Source organism: Chiloscyllium plagiosum, chromosome 15 (genome assembly GCF_004010195.1).
Source record: "Chiloscyllium plagiosum isolate BGI_BamShark_2017 chromosome 15, ASM401019v2, whole genome shotgun sequence".
In the NCBI taxonomy this organism is placed as follows: Eukaryota; Metazoa; Chordata; class Chondrichthyes; order Orectolobiformes; family Hemiscylliidae; genus Chiloscyllium; species Chiloscyllium plagiosum.
In genome coordinates this window covers 41,968,842-41,996,658 of record NC_057724.1, presented here as the reverse complement: position 1 = coordinate 41,996,658, position 27,817 = coordinate 41,968,842, and the positions used below count along the sequence as shown (strand labels likewise).

The following is a 27,817-nucleotide window of genomic DNA, read 5'->3' as shown; positions in this document are numbered from 1 at the left end:
ATGTGGACATCTCTAAAAATATAAATTTGTCACCAAAAGCGATCAATTGAAATGGAAGATTATTTACAACTCACAACTGTTTATAATGGGACTGTATTCGTTATTGAGGCTTTTAATCTTGTTATGTTCTATGTTTAGCGGGCAGTAAACAAAAGCCGCATCTGCATTCAGTGTATTCCCCGATGTTGTTCTCCGTGGGATTCTGAACTGGGTACAATATAGCAAGCCTGGTGCAGGCAGGAGCCATAAAGCTCACCTCGATGTCACATGCTGAGTTATGAAGAAAGATTCAAGCTTTTCAACTGTGAAGGGGCAGCCCAAGAATGGGAAAAAGGTTAAACTTAGAGTTTGACTTGAAACTAAAGAAAAGGGAATATAGTTTGAAACTACTAAAAGACAGCTTTCGAGCGAGATCAAAAAAGATTTTGATTGACATTTGAAACAGGCATCCAGTCAGAGTTCGCAAGGCAGGTTTCCTGGAAGCTTGAAATAATCATTTAGCTCCTGCCATTGGCAAGTGAGGCTTTACAGTGTTTGCAGCTCCTGCTGTCTGTTGCTGCGAAATCGGGTGACTCTCCAAACAACTACAGGTGTCGCTTCTGAGTGAAAGATTCAGGGTCCAATGAGGATTTGGGAAACGTCACCTGTAGCTGCAGGTCGGGGCGGGACATTGAGAGTTGGTCGCTTGGGTGTTGGGCTGAGATACGCTGAGGACGTGCATTGCAATACCGTTCGAGTTGAAACTCCTCCACCTCCATGTCGGCTGAGCGCGACACCGTGCAGATCCCCGATGACTTGGCGTTCGCCTCGTTCAGAGAGCGCTGTGAATCGGAGCACGGCTGGCAGCAGAAATACAATAAACTGGAGATAGGCGTCTGGGTGCAGGCCGCGACTGAGGGCAAAGCTGTGCACAGAATCAAGGTAAAAGAAACAACTGGGCACGGGAATGACCGAGACTGGGAACATTGGGGCCAACATGGGTTGTTCTGGGGAATGAGGAAATAATGAGAGAAAAAAAGTCCTCATTACTTGTCACCACCACAAAGACCAAACCGCCTGACGAGTCCGTTAAGCGAATACTCGCTGGTGTAATGCATGAAAAGGTGGTTCTACAAAGGCAGACAAGTGAAAAGATCGTCTGTTTGATTTATACAGTGGCACAAATGTTAGCTTGCACACTGAGCCAACTCCCCTACTCTTTGAATAGTGTCATGGGATCTTTGAAAGGACAGCCACAATTTAACACGTCATCCAAAAGAGGGCTCCTCTAACAACGCAGCAGTCCCTCAGAGGTGGCCTTATTTACTGTATATCCAAGTCTGGGGCTGGAACCCATTAGCTTCGGAAACTGGTGGGAATATCACGGGGCCAAAGCTAAATAAAACAGCTCCGTAAAATTATAGCAGTAATGGAAGGGGTGGATGGTTCAGAAATCCAGAAGAGAATGACAAATATACACAGAGGGATGGCAGAGATGAAAAGGACAAATACAATTGAAACTGTGCAACAGGATCCACAATTTCTGAAATGGTTTGTGAAAAAGAATGGATTTCTGTTCCAGTTGCAGATTCCTTATCCAGAGTATTAGCCTGTTTCTTCTCAGAAGGATGGACTGCATATTTCCACCTTTTCAATTCATACTTTCTGGTGCACCCCTCATCTCTAACACCCAATATCACTTATGGGAGTAGCATCACTGCAGACTTTGAAGTCATTCATGGAAACACCTGACCATCACTTTATTAAAACAGCTAGAGATGAAAAATAAATTAGGTGTTCTGTTATTATATGCCAAGAACACATTAAAAGAAAATATAATTATTATTTATAATTCTGATTTTTTTTATCAAGAAGGGGGCATGATGCTGTTTAGAACCAAAAAAAGTGGGAAAAAAAAGTGGCAAAGGAATTGCATGTTATTGGCCCCAAATTGAGGTCCCAATGAACAGAAAGAAGTAGTACACTATCCCTGACTCTAGTATCAATAAGATATGTTGATGCTGTTGTATTAAAATATGCAGTGTTAATTTACAAATCAAATGGTGGAGAGTTAGTGATTTCTTTCTTTTTTAGCATACTAATTTTGATACTCTAAACCTACTGACAATGCTATTATGAAATTGCAAAGTATATTGATGTCTTCTGTGCTATTAACTTGTATTAAGTGTCTTTAAAGAAATAGAATTTCTATGAACATAAAGACTTTTCTACCAATAATTATATAGCTGTCAATCTAAAGAACAGGAATATCTTAATTATAGGAATTTTCAGAGCTTGCCATTGAATACATCTGCTATAATACTAATAGCTAGTTTGTAACAGATCCCTGAAGTTCCACATTATGCTGCAATATGAGCCCCTTACCTTTTAGTTTACGTTTTCCCCTCGAGCTTCAATTTTACCATGCTCTATTAGCAAAATTCTGGTTATTTCTGAAGCAGCAGCCACATGATGGCATGGATGCTTTAATCTTAAATCAAAACTAAGGTGGTGGCAATCACCATGGCCTGCTCTGAAGTTGGCCACTGCTTGCAAGAAAGGTTTTTTTTTTAAACCTCAGTTGCCAGCGTTACACAAAGGTTTGCAAGGCTGACAAATGAAAAGCTTCAGCAAGACAGGGTGGTAAAGAAGGCCTTTAGCACACTTGCCCTCATTGGTCACCGTGTTAAGTATCAGAGTTGGGATGTCATGTAGCAGTTGTACAAAACATTGAGACTACTTTTGGAATGCTGCATACAATTCTGGTTGCCCTGCTGTAGGAAGAATGTTGTTAAACTAGAAAGGGTGCAGAAAAAATTTAAAAGGATATTGCCTAGACTGGAGGGTTTGAGTTGTCAGAACAGGCTGGATAAACTGGGACTTTTGTCCCCTGGAGTGTAGGAAGTTGAGGGGTGACCTTAGAGGTTTATAAAGTCATGAGGGGCATAATAAGGTGAATAGCCAAGATCATCATCCATAGGTAGAAAAGTCCAAAACTAGAGGGCATAGGTTTAAGGTGAGAGGGGTAAGATTTAAAAGGCACCTGAGGGGCAACGTTTTAAGACTTTGGTGCGTGTATGGAATGAGTTGTCACAGGAAGTGGTAGAAGTGATACAATTACAACATTTAAAAGACATTTGGTTAGATCCATGAATAGGAAAGGTTTCAAGGGATATGGGCCAAATGCTGGCAAATAGGATTAGTTAAGTTTGGGAAACCTAGTCAGAATGGATGAGTTGGACCGAAAGGTCTCTTTCCATGCCGTGTGACTCTGACTTCGTTAAACTCACCACCTGCTTGTATCAGACAGCTAACCATGATAAAGCAGTCACATGTTTTATGTAAAGTGATCTGGCCTCTTAGTGAAGTGTTCAGGTTAAGTTATAGCTGTAAATTGATTTTTTTTTAAAAATCCTCAACATATGAATAAAGGAGCTTTTTGAGTGAAACTCAATTTATTGCTATGGACCAGGCCAGACCCCCCCTCAAAATATTTCAAGAAAGTACCCTAACTTTGCTAGTTGTTTTAAGCAGCTATACAGTGGATATTCTGAGAGTGATGCACTTGGCCCAACCACTTCGTTTTGATAAAAACAGAATTCATTTGCAAGATTACCAAATGAAACACAAAACAGAACAGGAATATAGAATAATTTAACCTATCCAAATGCCCAACAGATTATCCCAACTTAATGATGCTGTTTCAAACACTTGAAACATTCCCTATAAACACCCTTTTGCAAAAGCAAGAAAAATTCAATATAGATTCTTACAGGAGAGAGAGAAAGATGGCAGTGTGATTCAGCACGGAACACCTTCTTCTATATAGTTATTTCTTGGACCAGCCTCAAAACTGCCTGCTTTCAGTGAACAGACAGACTGCTCAAACCAAACCAGAGAAAAACTGAGCTGAGTGAACTGGCCACATCCTTTTCGTTATGCATGTGCTTTTTTGAGAATGCTTTCGCAGTTTTAAAGTAGTTAAAGCCAGACTTTTTGGAATTGCTGCTTTTATAATCTCTTTTTGGGGGGGAATGGGATGGGGTGGGGTAGGGAGTTGGAAAAAGCCAAGGACAGCATTAACTTGTTAAAGGAGCTGCATCATCACATTATGAACTATGGTACATTGAGCACGATAAAGATTTAAGTATATGATATAAATATGACAAGGAAACCATGTTTAAACTGAGGAGTTGATATCCAAAACATTACTGTAAATTAATTTATGGTCATATTTGAATACAAACACAAAGCAGTGTTACTTAAAATTTAAGGGATTCAAGGAAATTAATTCTGATCTAATATAGAATGTTATTCTAGTGCTGGGGTGCAATATTTATCAAGTCCAGGATTTTGGCATGGGGGCAGCCTGGATGGACTCATGCTAGTCATAACCGTCTCTAAGAAATAATGGAAATGTAGGGTTTAAGTATCTACGAAAGTATCTTGCTTTACTACTGGATACCTGGAATACTGACCATTGTGATGTCATGCACATGTTTTCAGGAGTTTACCTAATTTTATACATTGTAAGACAGGATGATTTGTGCACTAAACCATTGTATAGCTTATGCTTGATGCTGCTTTTATGTATTGCAGCATCTTATTTAGAATTATTTTAAATTCAGAGTTCAGATGCAAGTTTTACCCTACACAATGTTGGTGTCCTCAGAATGAAGAAAAGACTTGGCCTGTACAAGAACTGTGTAGGAATCACTCCCATTAATAATGGCCAAAGTCCATTTGTGACCAGTAAAGTTTTGAGTCCGAATAAGTCTTTTTCCCTCTTTCCCTCACCATCCAAGGCCCAAGCTGCCAGTTATTTTCTTTTGAGATTCCGGAATGTGCCTTTTGAAGTTTGGAGCAGTGTTCTCTCTGAGGTGCATGGCTGCAAGATCAAAGTACACATGAAGGTGCAAAAGTATTGGTGCACTACATTCCTCCCCAACCCACCTGCCCAAAAGTGTTCCTTTTGGTATGGAATCGTACCTTTCAAGAGGCATTCGACCCTCACCGACTGTGCTGCCATCTCTGGCGGTCTGTCCTTGTTGAGGGACAGAACATGCTGGGGGATCATTCTCGAAGTGTACATGTTAGTTAAAAGTCCTACGCAAAAATTATACTGGGTTGTTGCTTTACTGCCTTATGTCCAACTTTTATCAGGAAACTCAAATGTTTGTGAGGAGTCCAAGTGCTTTGTGCATGGTCCTCTGATTTGTATTTCTGTTTCATTCAGTTTTAATCTTGTATCAAAACCACAATGAGAACCTACATATTGGAGACTTATTAGGCCAATCAAAAAGCAATTAAAAGTCAAGCACATTGCTGTATGTCTGTAGCTACATAATTGGCCAGACTGGCCAAATACATCAGACAACCCTCCCTAATAGGCTTTTTATGAATTATATAGGTTTTTATTAGAAAATCTGAGGGTTTTACAGTCAGTGTTACAATACTTGTTTTTCATTCCAGCTCTGTTTTTTTGAATTTGGCCTCTGGTCTGCTGGATTTTAAATTGTCTCTAAATCTTTAAACCAAGCTTTTAGAGTACTGCTCCGGGTGACAATTGCTATGCTGTTGTAGATGTCTGTGTCTGTGGTGGAGAACAGCTACAGACACTCATGTAAGCATCTTTATGCCATCATCTGTTTATTTTATGTAGTTATGGAGGTCTAGACTAGATTTGCATGTGTTAGGAATAATCAAACAGAACATTTGCCCCATCTTTATCAAAGAATTTGAAATCTGTGTCTGTGGCAAGAAAATAACTATGAAGACACACACAAATATTTTCATATTAAATAATGGGGTCTTTAGTATTGCCTCAGATTTCACTATGTTCAAATGAAACTGCACCCTGATTTAGACATTGTAAATTCAGGCTATGTTACTTACACATATGCAGTTTAACTGAAACTGACATTTTTTAAAGTACAATGTGATTAGGAAGGAAAAGCCTTCATTTACATACACTTTTAACATGTCAAAATGTGTCAAGAACTGCTTCACAAAGTGTAAATTACTTTACAGTGCAATTTTACATATGTGGCAAATGTCCTACTGCTGTTACATTTCATTAACAAAAGATGAATGATTACCTTAGTTTTTTTTTTAAACAAGATCATAGAATTATACAGCACTGAAGTAGGCCATTTCAGCTTGTCATGTCTGTGCAGGCTCTTTGAAAGCCCTGTCCAATTAGTATCTCCCCCCATTATTTCTCCAAAGCCCTGAAAATTCTTCCTTTTCAAGTATACATCTGATTTTTGTATTTGAATGTTCAGTCAAAGCTGTTTCCGCCATGCTTTTCAGATAGTGCTTTCTGGATTATAACTCACTGTAGAATAATGTTAAAAAAAATGCCAGTGGAAATAGTTTCTCTTTACTTATTTTTAACAAAATCATACATAATATGGAAACCCTCAGTTAAATATCCTGTTAACCTTTTCAGCTCTGGGGAGAGGAACCCTGAGGTTCCTGGATGTTTATGTAATAGTCCTATCAGCTTGTTCTGCATCATCAAAAGTTGATACAGGTGAACCTTCAGGTCACCCTGTTACTAGATTCCCTTTAATATTGTTTCTCTTCATTCCTCATTTTAATGACTCCATCAATGCCTCCGCATTCAATTTGATCTGCCATATTGCTTATTTCAGCAGAATGAATTCTGCTCACTGTGTTTAGATTACATTAGATTACATTACAGTGTGGAAACAGGCCCTTCGGCCCAACAAGTCCACACCGACCCGCCGAAGCGCAACCCACCCATACCCCTACATTTACCCCTTACCTAACACTATGGGCAATTTAGCATGGCCAATTCACCTTACCTGCACATCTTTGGACTGTGGGAGGAAACCGGAGCACCCGGAGGAAACCCACGCAGGCACAGGGAGAACGTGCAAACTCCACACAGTCAGTCGCCTGAGGCGGGAATTGAACCCGGGTCTCTGGCGCTGTGAGGCAGCAGTGCTAACAACTGTGCCACCGTGCCGCCCAAAACTCCATGACCAATTTGTGTAATCTGCCAATGTTTTTGAAATGATGGTTGTTATACTCCAATGATATTGGTTAGCTGGTTCCAGACCAAAAACCTTGTCCGTTTGTCATTTAAAGAAATCATGTTTTGAGGGGAGGGTGGACAAAGATGTACAGTAGATTATCTAGAACAGATATGCAGTCAATCTACGTAATAACTAGTAACTTCCATTAAACTACTACGGTATTTTAATTTGGCCAGATTCTCTACTTGACTGAAATATCTTTGGTCTTTGGAATGGTGGTTTTCACATGTTGTAGATAAGTTGCATTCTCCTGATTATGAAAATGCCAGAGTTAGTGTCCTGTTAAATTGGCACTAGACCCATCCACCATCCTTCAAATATTTACCTAACAAAAGCAAAGTTAAAGGTTAGATTTAGGGTCATTTGCATCTTGTTGCAAGAGAGAGATTGATCTAGAGATTTTGTCGCTGGTTTAAACAGTGACAACGCTAGGATGTAAGTGAAGGTATATTTTTCGAGTCGTCGTATTACAGTATAGAAGCAAATTCTTTGGTCCAACCAGTTAATGCCTAACATAATCCCAAACTCAACTAGCCTAACCTGCCTGCTCCTGGCCCATATTCCTCCAAACCTTTCCTCTTCATGTATCTATCCAACTGTCTTTTAAACATTGTAATTATACACACATTCCACCACTTTCTTAGGAAGTTCATTCCGCGTGCAAACCACCCTCTGTGTAAAATTAATTTGCGTTATTTTAAAAAAATCTTTCTCCTCTCATGGCGGCACAGTGGTTAGCACTGTTGCCTCACAGCACCAGAGACCCGGGTTCAATTCCTGCCTCGGGCAACTGTCTGTGTGGAGTTTGCACGTTCTCTCTGTGTCTGCGTGGGTTTCCTCCGGGTGCTCCGGTTTCCTCCCACAGTCCAAAGATGTGCTGGTTAGGTGAATTGGCCATGCTAAATTGCCCGTAGTGTTAGGTGAAGGGGTAAATGTAGGGGAATGGGTCTGGGTGAGCTGCTGTTCGGAGGGTCGGTGTGGACTTGTTGGGCCGAAGGGCTGTAAATAATCTAATCTAAAACCTTAAAAATATGCCCTCTAGTCTTGGGGAAAAGACAATTACCATTAACTTCTTCTATACCCTCATTATTTTATAAACTTCTATAAGGTCACCCCTCAACCTCCTACATTTTAGTGAAAAGAGTCCCAGCGTATCCAGCCTTTCTTGAAACTTAAACCTTCCATATCCGGCAACATCCTGGTAAATGTCTTGCGAACCCTCTCCAGCTTAATAATATCATTCTTATAACTGGGCGGCCAGAACTAGACACTGTATTCCAAAAGAGGCCTCACCAATGTCCTGTACAACCTCAACATGACTTCCCAACTCCATAGCTGAAAATGTGTTGCTGGAAAAGCGCAGCAGGTCAGGCAGCATCCAAGGAACAGGAGAATCGACATTTCGGGCATAAGCCCTTCTTCGGGCATATGCCCGAAACGTTGATTCTCCTGTTCCTTGGATGCTGCCTGACCTGCTGCGCTTTTCCAGCAACACATTTTCAGCTCTGATCTCCAGCATCTGCAGCCCTCACTTTTTCCCAACTCCATACTCAAAGGACTAAGCCTTTTAACCACCCTGTCTATATGTGGCACACACTTCAATGAATATGTACCTGCACCCCTGGTCCCTCTGTTCTCTAACACTACCCCCAAGGTCCTACCATTAATTGTATAAGTACTGCCTTTGTTTGTTGTTCCAAAATGCAATACCTAGCATTTATTCAGATTGAACTCCATCTGCCATTTTTCAGCCCATTGACCCACTTTATCAAGATCTCATGCTAATCTTAGAAAACCTTCTTCACTATCTACTATGCCACCAATTTTGGTGTCATCTGCAAACTTTTTAATCATGCCTTCTATATTCTCATCCAAATCATTTATACAAATGACAAACAAGAGGACCCAGAACTGATTCATATGGAACACCACTGGTCACAGGCCTCCAGTCTGAAAAGCAACCCTCCACCACTGTCTCCTACCATTAAGACAATTATGTAACCAATTGGCAAAGTCACCCTAAATCTCATGTGACCAAACTTTACTAATTAGTCTACCAAGCAGAACCTTGTTGAAGGCTTTAGTAAAGTTCAAGTAAACAATGTCTACTGCTCTACCCCATTAATCATTTTGGTAATTTCCTCAAAACATTCCAAGTTTCTGAGACAAGGATTTCCTCACAAAACTATGCTGACTATACCTCATCAATTGTTTTGCCCCTCTGTGTCCATAAATCCTATCTTTTGTAATCACATCCAACAATTTACCCACAACAGAAGTCAGATTCACATGTCTAAAGTTCCCTGGTTTCTCCTTACAACCTTTCTTAAACAAAGGTACAACATTAGCGACCCTGCAGTCACCAGGCACCTTGCCCGTAGTTATAGATGATGCAAATATTTCTGCAAGGGGTCTCTCCAATGGTTTTGCCTTATTTCCCACAATGTTCTGGGATACATTAGATCAGGTCCTAGAGATTTATCCACCTTTATATTCCTTTCTTCAGTTTTGTTTTAAATCTGTTATTGAACAAATTGCTAATAATTGCACCTCCTTGATATGACTGCATATCAGAGAAAGATAGATTAAAGGCACTATGAGGCTTCACCTTCCCATGGGAAACTTGTACCGTCAGGATTAGGTTTTGAAGTTCTTCTCCCTCATTGCCCTCGCTCACAGTATCCTTAGAATCCTGGCTGATTTGATTTTTACCCTATAAAGATCTGAGTTGGACAACACTTCTATTATTACAGTAATGGTATCTTGGAGTGCTGGTAGTTTCATACTGTCCTTTGTGTTTTGACTTTCCTGGAATGAAGCGTGGATTTGGTGCTGTCTGTTTTCATTTGTAACAGCACAGGGATAGGAAGATAAACGTCTGTTGGCCTAAAAATGCTATGATTTTGCCAAATCTCATTTGAGAGTGACTAATTTTGTACTTCTGTCCTCAAGATCCGTTATGACTGTCTCACATGGTCTGTTTACACAGTGATGCTGAGATCATATGCTTTCCTTTCCCTTCAATTTCAGTATTGGGTCACAATTCCTAATTTAGTGTCTGAAATTATCCTTGTTTCATTTATTCTCATTTTCCCTAATGTATCAACATCCCAGGGTTTTGGAATCCTAATATTACATGGTATTTCAGTCTTATTACCTAGAGCTCTAAGGATTTAATTCTGCAATTCCAGCCATTAAATGATGTTCTGATTAATCAAAGCTTTACAGAGGATGCCCAGTGCAGATTTACCAGTCAAAACTGAAAGAACTGCAGATGCTGAAAATCAGAAACAAAAATAAAAATTGTGAGAAAACTCAGCAGGTCTCGCAGCATTTGTGAAGAGAAATCAGAGTTAACGTTTTGGATCTGGTTCTGAGGAAGGGTCACTAGACCTGAAATGTTAACTCTGATTCCTCTTCACAGATGCTTTCAGACCTGATGATGATTAGACTAGATTCCCTACAGTATAGAAACCTGCTGAGCTTTTTTCAGCAATTTCTGCTATTGTCGCAGATTTACCAATCTCTGATATATAATTTGCATTACAATCGCTACCACATTTAATACTTTAAAAATATCCAATTTGTTCCACAGTCTGCTTACGTCTGGATTAAATTCAAACTAATTTGGAAGCAACTTTGCAAGTTATGTTTACATTGTATGTGTGTCAGAAAGATTGGAGAACAGAATGATGGATAGAAATTTAAGAAGGTGATATCAAGGAAGGAGGAGAAAAATGCTAAGGCCTGAAAAGGGAATTTGATGAGGCTTATAAACCTAAAGAAGGAGGTGATAGTATGGAGGCAATGAGGGAAGAGTTCTAGCGGGTGAGAATATATTGGCCTCCTTTCAGAGATCAAAGGAGCATTAAGCAGCAAATAGACTGATGTAAGCCACGCAACATTTTGGTACAAGAAAATAGAGCCAGCAGCGATGGTGGAACAGGCAAGGCCATGGAGGTATTTGAACAGCAGGTAAGAATCTTGGTGAATCTTTTGACACTTGAAAAGCCCCTGAAACTTGGTGAGGCTTCAGTGGCTATAGCAATGTGGAGATTAGTGCAGATGCAAAAAAAAGGAGTTACATTTCATGTAGCATTTTTAAAGTGGTTCAAAGCTACTTCATTTCTTTATAAATATAAGCAAATGTGGTGAGTTAATGTAAAGACAGTATTAGAAAAATAACTCATTAGTCTCAGCAATGACTGGCAGATACAAATTGGTCAAGTAATTGCTGTAGTAATTAATACGTAAGGATAATTAAGGTGTAAATCGTGGTTTTGGTGGGAGAGGAGTAGTAGAAAAGGTGATTGATCTGTTAGAGATCATATAACATATTCTTGGGATGACTGATTTCAAACAAGGAGGAAATTTTAGCTCAAGGTTTTAGTGCAGCAACATCTTGAGTTTAACTTCGTGTCAGGTAGGACTGTCATAATAAGATTACAGACACTTTTAACATAGGAAAACTATGATATAAATGTAAGCTTGTGGTACAAAGTTTTTGGCTTTTTCTGTTTGCCTTTCCCTTTCATGGCTTTGGTTCAGAGATGACTGTGTTAAAACCAATTCAACACGTTTGTCAAGAGTTAAAAACTACAACAGTGGAGTCTGGCTCAGTACACAAAAAAAACTAGAGGACAGATAGGAATTAATTTCAAATGAGAATGAAGAGTGACTTTTGTGTGAAAAGAGCAAAATTATCCCCATGTCTCTCTCATTGCTAATGAACAAGGTTTAATGTTCCCAAAGGAATAAATCCTTTATAAACCTCCCATATTAAAGAACTTCGGATTGTTTGTAGTTCACTTAACTTCCAAAGGTTGTGTTAAGAGGCATGAATGTGAAAATTTTAGACTTTCAATTGTGACAATGAAATAGCTGCCCTGAGCTCTCCATTTTCTGAGATCCTATGCACCATTCTTCAGACAGCTAATGTGTAACTGCTGAGTCATTGCATTTAGTCATTAGAATTTGCAATTAAATTCGGTCAACATTAATTTGGTAGAATGATCTTATTAGGATTTCTGTAGTGAGTGAATAGTGAAATATGAATTATCTAGAATGATGACAATGTTTGGCTTGACATATGGTACTAGTTTTCTAAATTAGTCTGATGATAGCATTGGTTGTAAATAGAAATAGAATTCACTTTTTTAAGAAATAGATAGTACATGCCAAATGTACAAAGTTTGTTTTAAGAGAAACAATGGAGAATAGTTTTCCCAGTGTTGTGATCTCAATTAATGCTAATACTGATTCCAGAGTGAAACCTGGATTCAGTTTTATTTTTATAATTTGGTTTCTGTGATGGTCAGTCACTGAACATTTTCACGTGAGGCTGTCAATGTACTTTTAATAAACAAACATAAAAAATACGAGCAGGAGTAGGCCATATGACCCATTGAGCCTGTTCCACCATTCAATAAGATCTTGGCAGATCTTTTCATGGCCTCAGCTTCACTTAACTGCCCACTCACCATAACCTTTAATTCCTTTACTGTTCAAAAATCTATCTACTTTGCTGTAAAAGCATTCAACGAGGTAGCCCCAACTGCTTCACTAGGTAGGGAATTCTAAAGATTCACAACTTTTTGGGAGAAATTCCTCCTCTACTCGGTCATAATTCTGCTCCCCCTTATTATGAGGCTATTTCTCCTAGTTCTAGTTTCACCTGCCAGTGGAAATAATCTCCCTACTTATCTCTTACGTATTTGCTTCAAAAGTTCATCTTTCTTTTAAGAATTCACCCCTTCCCCCTCCCCCCGCCCCCATTCTTCTAAATTCCAATTAATATATTACCAGTCTACTTAATCTCGCCTCATAGGCCAACCCTTTCAACTCCGGAATCAACCTAGTAAACCTCCTCTGCACCCCCTCCAATGCCAGTACATGCTTTCTCAAGAAGATCAAAACTGTGCACAATACTCCAGGTATGGCCTCACCAGCATCCTATACAACTACAGCATAACCTCCCTGTTTTTTTTAAACTCCAACCCTTTAGCAATGAAGGACAATATTCCATTTGCCTTCATAATTACCTGCTGCACCTGCAAACCAACTTTGTGATTCATGCACAAGGATACCCAGATCCCTCTGCACAGCAGCATCTGCAATTATGCACTATTTAAATAATTGTCCGTTTTGCTCTAATTCCTGCTAAAATAGATGACCTCCCATTTACCAACATTTTTCTCTATATGCCAGACTCTTGGCCATTCACTTAACCTATTTATAACCCTTTGCAGACTTTGTGTCCTCCTGTACACTTTGCTCTTGGTGTTTTTGGGAACTTTGACACACTACAATTAGTCCCCCACCTCCAAATCATCCATGTAAATTGTAAACAATTTAGGTCCCAACACTGATCTCCAACCAGCAAAGTTATTCCAACACTTTGCTTTCTGTTAGCTAACCAATCCTCTATCCATTTTAATGCGCCATTCATTTTTATGCAGCAGCCTTTTGTGCAGCACCTTAACAAATGCTTTCTGGAAATCCAAGTACACCACATCCACCAGTTCCCCATTTAGAACAATCTAAGCAAGGTGGACAAAGAATTCCAATAAATTAGTTAAATGTGACTTACCTTTCATGAACCCATGCTGCATCTGCCCAGTGGGACAGTTTCTATCCAAATGCCTCACTATTTCTTCCTTAACTACAGTCTCAAGCATTTTCCCCACTACAGAAGTTAAGCTAACAGATCTATAGTTTACCCGTCTTTTGTCTAATTTCTTTCTTAATGGTGGCATCATATTTGCTGCTTCCAATCTGTTGGAACCACCCCAGAGTCCAGCAAATTTTGATAAATTACCACAAGCACATTTGCTATTTCCCCTGCCATCTCTTTTAGTACCTTGGGATACATTCCATCAGGGTCAGGAGATTTGTCTATCATTAGCTCCATTAATTTGCCCAACACCCCCTCTTCAGAGATAATAGTTTTTAGGTCCTCACCTGTCATAACTTCCTTGTCCTCCGTTATTGGCATGTTATTTGTGTCTTCTACTGTGAAGACTGACTCAAAATACTTGATTGTCTTGGCTATTTCCTTATTTCCCATTATTAAATCTCTCATCCTTGTCCTCTAAAGGAACAATGTTTACCTTTTGCCAGGGAGTCTGATACAATTACAACATTTAATTGTAAATATGAATTGGAAGGGCCTGGAGGGATATGGGCCAAATGCTGGCAAATGGGAGTAGATTAATTCAAGGTATCTGGTCAGCATGGACGAGTTGGATCGAAGGGTCTGTTTCCATGTTAAATGTGTCTATGAATGCTACGAGCATCTGGGTAAAGTGCCCTTATACTAGTTATTATACATTCTTTTTGATTCTTAACATCTCCACCTGAAGAATCTTTATTTTTATACATTCCCTCTTTTTCTAGCACCACCTGGTTTCCATTCATCTTAGTGCTATACTGCTCAGCTGCTTCTTGCTTTTTATTTCCTATCTTGAAAGTTCGTATGAATATACAAATTAAGAGCTGGAGTAGGTATATCCCCCAAAACCTGCTCCACTAGTCAACGTGATCATGTTGATCTAATTGAACCTCAACCCACATTCAACCTGCACTGATAATCTCTCACTCCCTCACTTAACAAAAATCTATCCAGCTCTGCCTTTGTCATCTTCTAAAAAATTTCGAATACTAACCATCCTCTTGAGAAGGGAAAAAAAAGCCAGATCTCGGTTTTAAGTAGTGTCCCCTAATCCTAGTTTCTCTAAGATAAAAAATCCTCTCCACATCAATCCTTTCAAGAAAGCTGAGGATTTGTATGTTTCAGGCAAGACAACTCTTGCTCTTCTAGGCTCCAGTGGATAGAAGATTAGCCTATTGAACCTTTCCTTGCATGAGAAAAACATTCCAGAAATATGTCTCGTAAATCTTCTCTGAGCTGTGTCCAATACATTTATATCCTTCTTAAACAAGGTGACCAATGTTGTAGTGTACTGCAGATGCAATCTAGTTAGTGCCCTGTATAACTGAAGCATAACCCCCTTACTTTTGTATCTAGTTCCTGTTATGATGAGAGATAACATCCTATTAGCTTTATTAATTTTCCTAACTGATGAAGATGCAAGCATTACCTTTTGGTGGCTTTCTGCACATTCGTTACTATCTCTTCACCAAGACACACCACCACCCAGACTAAATTGTTGTCTTTTCTTGCTGAATTCCAAGAAATAAACCCTCAGTTTTGGCTACATTTAAGGAGTGAAGGAGGACATCTGGTAGGGATTTTTTTACTTCCGAACTGTCACCTGCTTCTGACTCCTGACTTCCTCCTGTAGGACATGAAAACTTAAGTAAACATTTAGCAGCCATTACCTCACTAGGTAGTTTGTTGAGTCATTTAGTTTAAATCACATTTCTTAGAACAGCTGTCTTTAGCTCTCTATTTCAGATAACTTTTCTAACTTCTTTCTTTAAAAAAAATCAGACCATCACAGCATTGAAAACCAAGTATTTTATGAACTTTTGTCATACCTGCAGTACTTTTGCAGAAAACTGATCATTTCCATTCCCTTTTTGTTCTTATCTGAACTAAGCCATCAGTGAGTTAAACAAAAATACGAAAGAACTGTGGATGTTGGAAATCAAAAAAACAAAAATGGCTGAAAAACTCAGCAGGTCTGGCAGCATCTGTGGAGAGAAACTGGAGTAAACATTTCAGGTCCAGCAACCTTTCAGATTATTGATGGGGAAAAAGTTGGGAAATAGAGGAACCTCGATTATCTGGCATACAGTATCCGAATATCGGATTATCCGGCAAGATTGCAAGGTCCCAATGCTTGGCTAAACTGTTATCCAGCATTTGATTATCTGGAATTTGATTAACGAAAGAAATACTTCCCGCTCTTGTCCTTCAGATAATCGAGGTTCCTCTGTACATTAGAGGAAGGGTAAACAATAGGTGGAGATAGAACACAGAGAAACACAAAGGAATGGGTAGAGGTTAGCCTGGGAGAATCCATAGATGCTAATGGGTTCTGTTAATGACTGACAATAGGTTGTTTGTGGTAGCAACACATGGTGATAAGGCCTAATGTGTGGGGGTTGGGGTAAGGACATGGGAGAAGATGTTCAAGCCTAAAATTAGCGAACTCCGTATTGAAGGCTGCAGGGTCACCAAGCAGAAAATGAGGTACTGTTCTTCCAGTTTCTGCTGAGCTTCACTAGAGGATTTTAGCAAACCTATGGCAAAGATGTTGCTCAGAGAATATGCTGGTGAGTTGAAGTGGCAGGTAACCAGAAGCTCAGGGTAAATTTTACGGAAAGAACATTGGTGTTCTGCAGAGTGGTTGCCTGAGTGAGTTAAAGAAATGTCACTTAACATTTATCCTCTGTCCTTTACGTAGAAAAGGATCAGGTAATTGCTGGTGTCGGTTGTTAGTCAGGCAAGTGCGAGTCGCATGCCTGCTGTAATGAAGAGTGAAGTGAATCACTACAGAAAATGTGATAAGAAAATGAAAGAATCTAATGGACCCTCTGTCACAGGTTGAACTAAAATCAGAACCTGAGGGTCCTATGGTGAAATGGTAGTTTCTCTCTCACTGGGCCAGAAGATCTGAGTTCAAATCTCACTTCGCAATGTGATGGCCATGGTGTGATAACGTCAGGCTGAATCTTTAGAGGTTTTTGGGAAAGGAGCAGTTTCTGTGAAGTCATATACAGCATGGAAACAGACCCTTGGGTCCAACCTGTCCATGTTGACCAGATACCCCAACCCAATCTAGTCCCACCTGCCAGCACCCGACCCATGTCCCTCCAAACCCTTCCTATTCATATACACATCCAAATGCCTCTTAAATGCTGCAATTGTACCAGCATCCACTACTTCCTCTGGCAGCTCATCCCATACATGTACCACCCTCTGTGAGAAAAAGTTGTCCCTCAGGTCTCTTTTTTTTATATCTTTCCCCTCTCACCCTAAACCTATGCTCTCTAGTTCTGAACCCCTCGACCCCAGGGAAAAGATTTTGCCTATTTACCCTATCCATGCCCCTCATAATTTTGTAAACCTGCCCCTCATAATTTTGTAAACCTCTATAAGGTCACCCCTCAGCCTCCTATGCTCCAGGGAAAACTGCCCAGCCTGTTCAGCCTCTCCCTATAGTTCAAATCCTCCAACCCTGGCAACATCCGTGTAAATCTTTTCTGAACCCTTTCAAGTTTCACAACATCTTTCCGATAGGAAGGAGACCTGAATTGCACGCAATATTCCAACAGTGGCCTAACCAATGTCCTGTACAGCCGCAACATGACCTCCCAACTCCTGTACTCCGTACTCTGACCAATAAAGGAAAGCATACCAAATGCCGCCTTCTACCTATCTACCTCTGACTCCACTTTTAAGGAGCTATGAACCTGCACTCCAGGGTCTCTTTGTTTAGCAACACTCTGTAGGACCTTACCATTAAGTGTATAAGTCCTGCTAAGATTTGCTTTCCCAAAATGCAGCACGTCGCATTTATCTGAATTAAACTCCACCTGCCACTTCTCAGCCCATTGGCCCATCTGGTCCAGATCCTGTTCTAATCTGAGGTAACCCTCTTCGCTGCCCACTACACCTCCAATTTTGGTGTCATCTGCAAACTTACTAATCATATCTCTTGTGCTCGCATCCAAATCATTATGTAAATGACAAAAAGTAGAAAACCCAGCACTGATCCTTGTGGCACTCCACTGATCACAGGCCTCCAGTCTGAAAAACAACCTTTCATCACCACCCTCTGTCTTCTACCTTTGAGCCAGTTCTGTATCCACATGGCTAGTTCTCCCTGTATTCCATGAGATCTAACCTTGCTAATCAGTCTCCCATGGGGAATCTTGTTGAATGCCTTACTGAAGGCCATATAGATCACATCTACTGCTCTGTTCTCGTCAATCCTCTTCGTTACTTCCCCAAAAACCTCAATCAAGTTGATGAGACATGATTTCCCGTGCACAAAGCCATGTTGACTATTCCTAATCAGTCCTTGCCTTTACAAATACATGTACATCCTGTCCCTCAGGATTCCTTCCAACAACTTGCCCACCACCGTCAGGGTCATTGGTCTATAGTTCCCTGGCTTGTCCTAACCGCCTGCCTTAAACAGTGGCACCAAGTTAGCCAACCTCCATTCTTCCAGCACCTCACCTGTGACTATCGATGATACAAATATGGGCGGCACGGTGGCACAGTGCTTAGCACTGCTGCCTCACAGCGCCAGAGACCCGGTTCAATTCCCGCTTCAGGCGACTGACTGAGTGGAGTTTGCACATTCTCCCCGTGTCTGCGTGGGTTTCCTCTGGGTGCTCCGGTTTCCTCCCACAGTCCAAAAATGTCTGCCATGCTAAATTGCCTGTAGTGTTAGGTGAAGGGGTAAATGTAGGGGAATGGGTCTGGGTGGGTTAGTGTGGACTTGTTGGACCGAAAGGCCTGTTTCCACACTGTAAGTAATCTAATCCAAATATCTCAGCAAGAGGCCCAGCAATCACTTTTCTAGCTTCCCACAGAGTTCTAGAGTACACCTGATCAGGTCCTGGGGATTTATCCACCTTTACCCGTTTCAAGACATCCAGCACTTCCTCCTTTGTAATATGGACATTTTGCAAGATGTCACCATCTGTATGTCTGAGTATATTTTTTGCAGTCTTACCTATGTCATCTGTCAGAGGTTATGGTGAATAGTAATTTCTACTGAGTTTGATCCTCAGTTTTTAAACAGTCCAATATCTTGCCTATGAGACACTGAGTGATTTATTTGTAATTGCAGTTGACCTAAAGTTAAGGTCCTAAATGGGTATGGTTTGCTATAGCCTGTCTATTAGAAATTACAGAAATATGGTGTCGGTAGAAAAGTTAGATAACTTGGAACAGTAATTCCCAATTTTCAGCTTTTTCTCTGTTTACCATGCATGTGCGTATTCACCGTTTGAATTCACATTTTTTTTCCCCACATTCTCTTGCTTATTTTTTTTGTAAATGTTCAGCACCTTCTCCAGGTGTTATACTGCACATTAAGAACTCAGTGCACCCAAAATTTCATTTAGGGTGTGGTTTCTTCTGTTGGTGCCATGGTGTGTTTCAGGTACAAGCATATTATCTTCTTTTAATTACAATCATAAAAAGAATTAACAACTCCTTTCTCTTCCTGTTTCAGTGTAGAATTGAACTGAAAGATGTTTCTGCAGAGACGGTGTATGATGTGCTACATGATAATGAGTATCGCCTCAAGTGGGATAAGCAGGTCATCAACACTTTTGACATTGCGCGGCTCACAGCGAATGCAGATGTTGGGTATTATTCATGTGAGTTTATTCAAAGATTCACCAAATAGATTTCTGAATCTGCAATTGTTGAAATTACAGCACAGATGTACACATGACTCACTATAAACTGACAACCTCCTGGGAAATGCTTACCTAATATCCAGAAGGCCTGCTTGTTGGGAATGCACATTGTTGAGCTTAAGTGTTATAGATGTCCTTGAAATGCCTAATTGTCATGTCAATTTGAGTTTCAGACAAATGAGTCTTACTATCTTGGTTTGCTCATATCAGTTTCTATATAAAGGTGTTGAGATGCAGTGGAAAAAGTGAATCCGTATAAAATTAAACTATAAAGACTAGAAGGCTGGTTATATTCCCTCAGTTGGGTTGCTAATTTGTCTTTGTGCTATTGGATTGAGTGGAGAAGTTACGATTTGATTCATCCTGGCAAGTGTCTGGATATTAAATGAGGATAGAATTAAAGCTGTTGAATAAACTGTCAGGATTCACTGTCCATTCTCTTAAAGAATGGCAAAAAAGAAGTTGGTGCTTGTGGAGTTGTAGTACACAGGTAATTATTGAATGTTAGGGTAGGCTACAGAAGTTTATTTGGCTTTGATTAATCTAGGCTAAATTCCTGCAGGGAGGGGCTGCAGTAGTGAACTGCATTCTTTTGATGGTACGGTGTTGCACTTATGACATAAGGCTCAAGGGTTTCTGAACCTTGAAAGGTTTTCGTGGCTGCATCAATGTGACTTGGACTTGTCACAGGTCTTATCCAGTTGGAGTTGTCAATTTTAACTATGTTAATGAGGGTATTTGGAGAGAGTGTGGTTTGTGGAAATCTAGCTATCTCACCAGTAATGGTTTTGTGGACATAACACCTGCTTTTTTTGGTACTAGTATAAATACAAGATTTTTTTTTCCCCCCAATGTTCACAAATTCTCTCAAAATGCTGTGCTCAAAAATTGAGTTTAAAATGTAATTATTGTTATGTAGTGGAAACAACATTGAATTAGCAAGTGATTAATCAGTTAGCTTGCTTGCTTTTTATTTTGCTGCTGATTGAAAAATAGTATGACAACCAGTTTAAAAAATTGTTCTTCAGCTACTGTCATGGGATCTTTCCTATCTGCTTGATTAGGGAAATAGGATAGAGCATTTTGAGTGGATATGTTTGTCTCAGTACTTCACAACATTGTCAGTTTTGGTTATAAATTCGTATCCTGCTTTGGGACTTGGTTCCTTGTTATGCCAAGCAATTAAGGTGCAATAGGAGATCATTAGACAGCACTGGTAATACTGTGGCAGTGATCCTTGTTGCCTGGGGATGCCTTTGTGCCAAGGAGAAGTGCATCCCCCCCACTAATTCCAAATAAATACGATAATATATTATGACATCAACAGAGTTGTTTAAGAGTGGGCTGCTAGATGCTGTCTTGACTAGGGATGATGTATGATGTGAAATACTACGTTTAAAAAAAGTCAGTTCTTTATGATATTTTCCTTCTCTTCCTCACAGGGAAATGTCCAAGACCCCTAAAAGACAGGGATGTGGTTACTTTGAGATCATGGCTGGTCACAGATAAAGATTACATGATTATCAACTACTCAGTCAAACACCCTGTAAGTATGTTTCAAAGTGTTCTGTCTCCAATATGTCCCACAGATAAAGGGAAAGGAACTGCATATGGCAACCAAGATCTTTGATATAATGTCATACTCAAACAAGTGCATCTTATTGCTTGCTTCAGTTTAAGAAAGCAACATAACTGTGAAGTCTAAAAGCAGAGTCCCTGCTGCCTCGGTAAATTTCAATCAAAGCTTCAGGAATGTAACCTTTTTGTCAGAACAGTTCAAGAAAAGGTCACAGACTTGAAGAATTAACTCTGTTTATCTCTTGCCACAGACATTGCTAGATCTGTTAAGTATTTTATGCATTTTCCGGTACATTTCTAACATGCACAGTATTTTGCTTCCACATTAGAATTTCAATATCTGTCATTGTAAAAGTACTTTAGAGGTTTTTAAATGGTTGATTGCTGTTTAGGATGCCAGTGTAGTTTTCGTCACATTAACGACGATGGGTCTCAAACTGGTAATTAGGTTTTGATTTTTTTCCATATCCTGTGTAATGCATTTTAAATAGTGGAAAATAGAAAGTGAGATTATAGTGGGCCAAGTTAAAGTTGCTCTCATGTTGCACTGTCAATTAACTGTGCAAGTTGAAGGATGAACCTGACATCTTATTGATCTGCATGTCAAAATGTACTTTCTCCATTGTGATGGTGGGAAAACAAGACTCGTTATTCAATCTAAGATATATTTAATTTCTTAAGTATTAGTGCCTTTTGCTTAATGATCTATCAAAAGAGGCTTTACAGACAGATCGTTAAAATAAAGCATAAAATGGGAATTTGTGGAAGTGATCGAAGGAAGGTACTGTTAAATAACCAAGTTTGTTTTTTTTTTGAGGAAGTTTTGGAAAGTAAGGAAAGATAGCAGTTAGTCTTGAAGAAATTAACAACATCATTAGTTAAGCCAATAGCTCTGAAAATGAGGATGACTACAGAAGTGAAATATTATTGCTGCACAGAATTTTAGGACTAACATCCAAAACAACATTTGTAATACTGCACTTTTTGCATTAAAGTTTTTCAAAAGGTATGTCTAATCCAATTAATTGAATAAATAAGTGGAAGCTAGTTAGTATTTATAGATTTTGCACAATGCATATATTCTGTTTCATCTGTGGATGTTAAAATTTGCTTTTATTATCTGTTCCAAGTTTCAGTTACCAAAGACCAGCATTCTCAATTTCAGCTCACTTCCTTTTCACAGAAATATCCTCCTCAGAAAGATCTAGTCCGAGCTGTGTCCATTCTAACAGGTTACAGAATTCTACCGACTGGGTCCAAAAGTTGTAATCTTGTGTATATGGCTGATGCAGATCCTAGAGGTAAGTATTGACAGCAATAACACTGCAATATAAAACTTAGGATGTCAAAAGTGTTGCCTTTGTTTTCTTTTCTGATTTGAGTCAAGACAGATGGGTAGATTTTTAGATTATGGATGTCAATGAATATGGAGATAGGACTGCAAAATGGATGTGTTGTACCACATCAGCTCTGATTTAATCAGTTGGTGGAACGGGTTCGAGGGCTGAGAAGCATATTCTTACTCACATTATTTTCTTAGAGCTGACTTTTTTTTGTCTAATCCAGTTTTCTCAAGTCTTGATTTCTTTCATTGGGTACAGTTACACCCTGTCCTTCACAATCTCAGTCTTAAATATACTCAGCCCTCTGTGGCAATGAATTCCACAGATTCACCACTCTCTGGCTGAAGAAGTGTCTCCTTATCTCCTTTTCTACAAAAGATCTTCCCTTTACTCTCAGAGTTTTCAGTAGCATCTTCCATGAGAGTCAGGGACTTGCTTATTACAGCAAAACCTAATTTCATTTACTCTAAAAGTTGAGTAGTGATTCAGAACAGGAACCTTTTATTGATCTACCTTTCAGTATCAATTAGAATATATGAGGAACGTTTAAAGACTCTGGGTCTATACTCAATGGAGTTTAGAAAGCTGGGGGGGAGGGATCTAATTGAAACATACAGAATACTGAATAGCCTAGACAGTGTAGATGTTGAGAAGATGTCTCCACTGGTAGGAGAGACTCGGACCTGAGGGCATATCCTTAGAGTAAACGGAAGATCTCTTTTGGAAAGGAGATAACCAAAGAGTGATGAATCTACGGAATTCATTGCCACAGAAGGCTATGGAGGCCAGGTCATTGAGTATATTTAAGACTGAGATAGCTAGGTTCTTGAGAATCAAAGGTTACGGGGCAAAAGTGGGAGAATGGGGTTAAGAAACTTATCAGCCATGATTGAATGGCACAGCAGGCTGAATGGCCTAATTTCTGTTCCTATGTCTTATAGTCTTATGGAATTGCAATTAAATAATAGTTCAAAGCATTTAAGCAAAATATCATGATTTTTACACCTGAGAAAAGAAAGCCCCTTTGCACAGTCTAATTAATAATTGCTGTTAATTATCTTCAATTTTGCTTTCAACTTATCTGTATTTTCACTTGCGTTTTTCTGAAGAATATATTGATCACTCATTTTGACATTTGGGCTTTGTTCGTAGTTCCTGCAACTAATTCAATAATTTTGGATTGTTCTTTCAGGGTCTCTTCCAAAGTGGGTTGTCAACAAAGCTTCTCAGTATACGGCTCCGAAAGTAAGTAGTAATCACTTGCAGACTATGTTCCCGGATTGATTGAATAGACCAACATTTAATAAACAATTGGATCTGTCCAATTGAAAATGGCAGTATAAAAAGAAACATGAAATTATACTTGTTTAAAAAAAAAAGTATTGCACCTTCATTCCCAATTTGAAGAAAGAGAGAACGAAGGCCATTGTTTAATCACTTTTCAACTACACATTGCTGTCCTGTTCTGGGAAGCGTGTACAGTACTGACTTTCTTCTGCTGGAAATGTTTAGTAAGCCTTTTATTTCATCCAATACTCTGTTTTGGGGATTTTCTAGAACATGTGTATTTTCTAAATAGTGAGACAATTCATAAAGCTAAAGTACAAGGGGATCTGGGAATGCTAGTCCAGGATTCTCTAAAGGTTTATTTGCAGGTGGAGTCCATGGTTAAGAAAGCAAATGTAAAGTTGTCATTTATCTCAAGAGGGTTGGAATATAAAAGCAGCTCTAGTTCGGCCCCATTTTGAATACTGTGTTCAATTTTGGGCCCCACACCTCAGGAAGGACATACTGGCACTGGAGTGTATCCAGCGGAGATCCACATGGATGATCCCTGGAATGGTAGGCCTAACATACGATGAATGGTTGAGAATCCTAGGATTATATTCAATAGAGTTTAGAAGGTTGAGGGGAGCTCTGATACAAACTTACAAGATAATGCGTGGCTTAGAAAGGGTGGACGCTGGGAGGTTGCTTTCATTAGGAGGGGAGACTAGGACTTGTGGGCACAGCCTTGGAACTAGGGGGTGTCAATTTATAATGGAAATGAAGAGCCATTTCTACAGCTAGAGTGGTGGGCCTATGGAATTCATTGCCACGGAGTGCAGTGGAGGCCAGGACATCAAATGTCTTCAGGGCAGAGATTGATAAATCCTTGATGTCGCAAGGAATAAAGGGCTATTGGGAGAGTGCGGGTAAGTGGAATTGAAATACCCATTAGCCATGATTAAATGGCAGAGTGGACTCGATGGGCCGAATGGCCTTACTTTTACTCCTATGTGTTATGGTAATTCGGATGCTGATATAGCTGCATTAAGGGATATTCTCTATTTCTGTGTGGTTCAGGTTCTGAAGAGAATCCATAAAGTGTGTTTGAAATACCCCGAATGGAAACAGAAGAACAGGCCAAACTTCAAACCTTGGCTTTACCCAGAACAGAATACCTTGCCAACCATGAGCCTGTCTGAACTTTCAATCCAGCATGCAGATTCACTGGAAAATATTGATGAAAGTGGTCTATCTGAAGAGAACAATGGTAGTGATGAAGAAGAATGTAGAACTAAGGGCCTAAAAGACTGAAACCATGTTGCATTGCTTCCTTGCGGTGCTGTAGGCCCTTGATGTTTGGGGATGCTGCAGAGGAGTCAGCAGGTGTTCATATTAGTTCTTGGAATTTGGGAGGAAAATTTCTTAATTATGGATTAATTTAATTATTGGGGAGACATATTGAACCAAGGTAATATACACGTAGAGAATGACATTCAGGCAATAAATTAAATACCTGTGCACTCTGGGGGTTAATATTAGTAGTGACACGTTAAAATGAAGGAACAGCCATGAAAATGACTTCTGTAGTTTTAGTTTTGAATGCATCTTTCAGACAGAAACATTATGTTGGGGGTAATGAAAGGATTCTTCGAAATTCCTCCCTTTAGCGAGATTGTAAGTCTCTTGAATTACAGGTAGTATATACAGAGTTTGAAATAGTGCTTACAAGTATTATGTGATATTGATTTTGATCTCAGAGTCACTTTGAAAATGTTTTAAGTATTTTTGAAACAAAATTACATATTCCAGTTTTAGACTGCAGCATCTTATCACATAATAAGGTTCTGATCATCACACATTCATTTTACAAACAGTAATTCTATATTCTTAAAACTACTGAGCGGAGTAAAAAGTACTTGTTCGTGTTCTGCAGGATCACATTTAAAATTTACCCTACAATGTGTTAATATAAGTGAAGAAAATATTAACCTTAAAATTAGTTATTAATACCTTTTGGGAATAGTGAGTGTTCATTTTTTTTTTTAACAAAAAAGTTCATTTAAAAGATGCTTAGACTGGTAAAACCTTGGGTATTTGGGGTTTCACATGCGGGATGAGGGGGTCTGTTTTTCTCCGAGTGGAACAATTCTTTCAAAGACCGAGGATCCTTCATATATCAATGTATTTATATCTGATTTTCTTTTATGGCTTAATATTTAAATTGAAATGTTCCTTTTCAAGCACTGCATTTGACACAAAGTTTCCACTTTTTTTTAAAATCGGAGTGTGGAGCAAGGTAATGTGTGGGAGAAAGACTTTACAGTTTGCATTGGGATTTGGGACTAAAGTGGAGTGTTAATATTCAAATGTGTGAGACTCCTAGCAGATATGCAATTGAACAAGGGCATACTGGTTGAAATGAGAATAGTGGAAAAATGTATAATTGATATCAACTGGCAAGAAAGTCATCTTTTTGATGGATTTAAACTTCCTATTGCCTTTCATGTTATCTTGTAAAACAGTTAATTGCAATTTTTTAAAATGGAGTTGGGGTAACCCTCTGAACCAGCTTGTGAGCATGTCATGTGGAGTAAGTATAGGGGAGCACATTTAAAATGGTTAGACCCAAATGAGTATTTCTGAATCGTGAAGCTTGTGACCAGTCAGCACCCAAACCTTTTATTTAATGTTGGCAGCAATGTTTTGTTCAGAATTTTAGAAGTTATTGGATACTAACAGTACTTGAAGTACACTGATCTAGAACACAGCTCTGCACTATTTTTGTGATTCCTGACCTGAAAGGAACTGCTTATTGTTTCATTGTTGAATGTGGTTAAATCAATCTGCAATCATTTTAGTCAGTTGATTAGTAACTACATTTAACTGCTGTAGAAGTCTTTTCAAAGTAGGAGACATGATTGTGGATCATATTTCTACACTTTTTTTTATATTTGCAAGAATGGACAGCCACTTGTTCAAAAATTGCAAAAGCCTTAAGAGATCAGTATATTGTTCTTAGCCTGTTGATGAAGCCTTACAGCAACAAGTTTAATATTCATTGCTTCTAAATGTGAATCAAAGAAACATTAAGGCAGGACCCTAATTTTCTTTCCTGAACTTCAAAACAAAATTGTCAAACTGAGCAACTTCAGGTGCCTATAGTAATCGTACAGAGAATGTAGATGTCGGTGCAAGAGAAACACTGACATTAAATAAATTGTTGAAAGTGCGAGTTAAAATAATATATTTTGAGAACAAAATCATGGAATTGGAATTTAGGGGTATTTTTGGTATTTTGTAAAGTGGATTTTTGTAACTGTTGAAAATAAACCAGAAACTTTGAAATAACTGCAGAGAATTTTGGGACCTCAAAATTCTAGTAAGTGCACAAGAGTCTGAAAGCATTTAAAGATATGTTTAGTAACTCCGTATTGCCAATGAAAAATTCTCAACTAAATAATTGCCAATGTGATTCTAATCATTCTTTTATTGATGCCTTTTATTTCCTTACTGGGAATCTGTAATGCTAGTACACCTCTCCTGTCATCAGAGCCTTCTAATCAATCATTTGAAAGTAGATAACCTGCCCTGCGTCATAACCAACAAATGGTCTTAGCTAAAAAGATGACAATTTGAGTGTATTTATTAAGAGTAATGTGTGTTTGATAAGAAATCCATTTCATGTTGTTTAAGCATCTGCCAATTTTGAGGTCCCTAAATGTTTCCAACAGGCTGAAAAAAGTTCTATTTTTGTGAAAAGATTGTTCCTGCTGAGTCATTCGGTGCCACTTTGTGTACAACGGCATTGTCTCTGTTATACACCAGGTTTTTGTCCTGTAAAAATGTTTTTATAATGAAATTCAGCTAACGATTGACACTTATAATATTGCCATTTCTGTAGTGTTTGCGGTGCTGTCAGTTAGGGTTATTTATTGTATGTAAAGCAAAAATTATGCTGTCTTGTCAAAACTTTGTAGTAATCACTGTCACCCAAATGCTCAATCAAACTCCTCCAGTTTAAAATTTCGAATAGCCACACTGTTATTTTATACATCATTCAATGGGCCAAGTGTGAAAATTTCACACACCCATCCACTGTTTTCCTGAAATTTTAGTAAAAATACTGATATTTTGCCAGTATGTTTTTTCCCCACTGATTATAAAATGTTTATTAATTTGCTGGCTTCTACCTTCTGTAAATGTGACAGGACTTTGTAATTAAAAATATTTAAAGTA

At 39.0% G+C, this 27,817-nt stretch overlaps 1 protein-coding gene across 1 annotated transcript; it reads left to right on the top strand.

Annotated features, from left to right (window-relative positions):
* Positions 1 to 73: 73 nt before the first annotated feature.
* On the top strand, positions 74 to 27,817 carry stard14 (START domain containing 14). The gene is made up of 6 exons (XM_043704774.1): positions 74 to 921; positions 19,202 to 19,349; positions 20,834 to 20,937; positions 22,153 to 22,270; positions 23,505 to 23,557; positions 24,659 to 27,817. Exons 1-6 carry the CDS (start codon positions 757 to 759, stop codon positions 24,890 to 24,892), a joined length of 822 nt encoding a protein of 273 aa, XP_043560709.1. The 5' UTR covers positions 74 to 756; the 3' UTR covers positions 24,893 to 27,817.